Here is a 3,824-nt window from a genome sequence, read left to right as displayed (position 1 = left end):
AGAAACACACTCAGTAGCTCCATTAGAGGAACTACTAACACAAACAGGTCAGGGACAGAGAAGCACACTCCGTAGCTCCCATTAGAGTAACTACTAACACAAACTGACCAGGGACGGAGAAGCACGCTCAGTTGGAAACGGCATGGCCACTGTCCAAGTAAACAGCCTGCTTTGATAACTAAGGCTCTGGGTAGCTAAAGCAATGCAAAATTAAAACCTGATAAAGTAAGAATTTCTCAACTACGCAAGTAACAGTGAGAGTCCAAAGGCAGTCGAAGAACTGATGATGGAGGGTGACAGAAAATTTCAATCAGCAGAAGACTTCAAAGTCCTCACCTGATTCCCCACCCTCACCCCCACCCCAAGCCGCAGTAGTATGCTAAGCTAAGGAGGGGATGTGGCTTCCAGAGGTGATTTACTTGTGTGTGGAAGTTGAATACAGAGAACTGTCTGCTATGATAAAAGAAAATAGAGCTCCGAACTTTGCAGAGAGATTGCAACTGAACAACGAATTCATAAAAATTTTACTTTTTTAAAGCTAGTACCTTTTATCTTAGAAAAATCATCACCATATACAATTTAATAAAAAAAGAGTCCAACATAGTCTAACTGAGTAACATCCTAACTGTAATTCTACTGCCCTTTGAATTATGAATTCTCAAGGATGTAATAACAAAAGATTCTTTCCTCTGAAACAGTTATCCATACACAGTGGAAAGGGCACTAAGCATCCACATGGTTCACGTAAGCATATTAACTGATTCAAATACTGAAAGCTGGAAACTAAACTGAAATACCTAAATGACCAAAAGTGCAGTCTGATCCCCTTCAGGTCAGGAGGCAAGATTTTGTCCTCTCTATTGGATTAGGCCTGAGTCTCTGTACTTAGGGAAGAGTGAAACATCTATATTTTAAATAGTAAATACTACACACCCAGCACCCAAAAAGTTACTAATTATTTGCAAATCTTATGCAGGAATCTCTCAATTCAGATGTTTAAAACAATGCATTCTTTCACGAAAAAAATGCATTTTTTTACATTGACAGTTTTAAATGTTTTATGCTTTAAGTGTTTTTAATAAATTATTGAGAAACAAAACAAAAGAAATGAAGATGAACACCCTCCTAAGAATCCACGTAGCATTGCTGGGTTACCTAAGATCCCACTTTATATCTCCGTTAGCCAGCTGCCATGCCTTAGGTGGATGATGCCATAGAGTTACTTGCACACAGCCTTAAACATCCAAACTCGGACTAAAGGTCACAACTCACTGCTGAGTCTGACTTGGGGAAAAATGTTTTCAACTATTACAAGAATTAAGATTTGCAAAATAAGTAAACAAGGACTTTTTTTTCTTTTAATGGGCACTAGGGTGTTGGAGAAGTGACAGTCAAGAAGACAGGGATGGACCGGAATTCTAGACAGAAAATAGAGCTGTAGAGAAAAGCAAAACCTCAAAGCTGGAAACAGCACTAAAAGGAATTCATTTGCTTTCCTTGTTTGCTTGTTTATAATTTTAGAATCCTTCTAATGCACTGGTTTGGAGGAATAAAAACCATATAATTTCTTCTGAAAAATCAGGACTCTGGTACATCTCTCATTAGCTCACCACAGATGGTGAGATCAACTTCAACTGTATGTTACACACCCAACTATATTCAATTATTAATCTAAAACAGTGCTTCTCCCCAGATGTTACATTTCTGCCTCCAGGGGGCGTGTGGCTACAGTTTTGGAGATTAGAAATGCTGGGCAGCAATTAGGATCTAATGGATGGAGGTCAACTTCATTGCTAAACATCCTACAACACACAGGATACCTGCCCCTCACCCCGGAACAACAAAGAATTATCGACTTCAAGTCTTCAACAGTACTAAAAAAAGAAAGAGATACCATGCATTCTGAAACTTGCAGAAGCAAAATTCCATTTTTCAAATCTTTCATAGGTGTCTAATTTAAAAGGATAAGCCTCCACTACCACCGGAGGGCTTATTTTACAATTGCTTTAAATGTGGTGGATGGTAGCTTCAACTAAGAACTGTACTGCAACCCACAAGACCTTCTGAGCAGGTGCTATGAAACCACAGGAAAAGAATTGTCTAATCCTTTTATTTTATGTTTATTGTAAGTCACCTGGTTCAGTATCAAGTTATGTCTCTTCTGTAGCTAATATTCTAAAAACACATTGACCTCATGGAAACACAGTATCTTTTTAATATAAAAACTCAAGTCAATCCTATTTACAGGGAAAGATTCTTGGGGGAGGTTGTGATGGATGAAAACCACCACCCAGGTCTTTAAAATGCAAAGTTATTTCACAGTTTGCTTGCGAAATGACTCAGATCATTATTACTTTAGTCATGCCAAGTTTGCTTCTTCTGAGCCTACTAGTAATGGAGAAAGAACGAAATAACCACCATCTTTCTGCAGTCGTTAAACCAATGAAACAGGAGCTTACTAAAAAGCAGATTTGTACAGTGATGTTTCTCTTTTACCACAACTGTGAGAAGAACACAAGCAAATCACTGGAAGTGCAAATGAAGATTCTAAGAAATCTATCCTCTACCTAATACCTACAGTGTGGGAGGAAAACAAACAAAAGGAAACCCTGACTCACAGATGTAAGGAACCATAACCTGTGAATATTTCCCTTATATCGCTCAATCAAAATCCGGATTTACTCTTTTTTTCTCTCCCTCCGGTCAAAAGACTGGAAGAAAGATCTCCATGTCGGTTTTCAGCAAAATAGTGTTAAGAATGAATAAAGCAAGCCTGGTGTGCACCTGTCAAATCTCACTGGAGCGAACACCGCAGAGGAGAAACGACCCTGAGGTCGAGAATGAGCACCTGTCAGGGCTGTTTTCTCCCTGCGAAGCATCTTCCTCTCCTACTATGGGAGCAAACGTAAGCCAACTTTGGTGGTTTCCATCCCCCACCCAGGCAAAATCCAGCTTTCAGCGCAGCTCAAGTCCTTATGATGGGAAAATCTCAGCGCTCTTTTCCACTTACTGAGTCGCAATATGAAGTTCTGGCGAGATCACTGAGACCCCACCGATGATCCACAAAGAGAGAGCCCCGAGGCCACCCAACGTGGCACTTTCCAGGCGTGGGCAAAGCACAACGCGACACAACACCTCTCACCACGGGGTATCCGTGGAAAGAGGGTGCTTGGCTTTGTGGTCCCTAATTGTCCCTCATCTAGGGAAGGCAGAGCTCAACTTCAAAGATAGGGTTCCCATGCGTCCCGCCGCCCGGCCACACTCTGGCTGCCAGTGAGGTCGCGCGACAGTCACCACCGCGGCCAAGAAGCCTGTGCTGTGCAGAGGCTGGGATGCCGCGCTCGCTCCCCGCTGTCCCCCGGCTCGGGCCCCGTCCCCAACGGCCGCGCTCACCCAGCAGCAGCAGCTTGACCTCGCGTGCCGCCTTCTCGCCATCCTCCCGGAGGTTGCGGTCGATCATCTTGCTGCGCTCCACGGCCGCCTTGTCCTCAGCGCTCAGTGTGCAGCCCATGGTGGCCGAGCGTCGCCGCGCCCTCGGCGCCGGGGCTGGCTGGCAAAGAGAGAAGCTGGCTCGGAGGTGGCCCCGCTATGTCCTCAGCTCCGGCAAGCTGGAGGCGAGGTCAGCTAGCCCGCACGCTGCCGCCTTCAGGCGGCCGACCCTGCAGGTGACAGTCCGCGATCCGCGCCCGCAGGTCCCCGCGACCGCTAGGCTCTGCCGCCGCCGCCGCCGCCGCCGCCGCCGCCGCAGCCGCCCGTGGCCGAGCCGCAGCCGCGCACAGCCCGAGGGAGCTGGGCGTCCGCGCGCCGCCGCGGCCCCCCCCCCG

The 3,824-nt window shown here is 45.8% G+C and overlaps 1 protein-coding gene across 1 annotated transcript in view; it reads right to left on the bottom strand.

Moving 5' to 3' along the window:
* Gnai1 (G protein subunit alpha i1) overlaps window positions 1-3,756 on the bottom strand; it is a 71,285-nt gene extending 67,529 nt beyond the window's left edge. The window contains exon 1 of the mRNA XM_028778115.1: window positions 3,394-3,756. Coding sequence (XP_028633948.1) covers window positions 3,394-3,511 — 118 coding nt within the window. The 5' untranslated portion in view covers window positions 3,512-3,756. The remainder of the gene's footprint in view (window positions 1-3,393) is intronic.
* Window positions 3,757-3,824: the final 68 nt, after the last annotated feature.

This window comes from Grammomys surdaster, unplaced genomic scaffold (assembly GCF_004785775.1).
Source record: "Grammomys surdaster isolate TR1022 unplaced genomic scaffold, NIH_TR_1.0 325, whole genome shotgun sequence".
Taxonomy (NCBI): domain Eukaryota; kingdom Metazoa; phylum Chordata; class Mammalia; order Rodentia; family Muridae; genus Grammomys; species Grammomys surdaster.
This window is presented reverse-complemented; position numbering and strand designations above follow the sequence as displayed.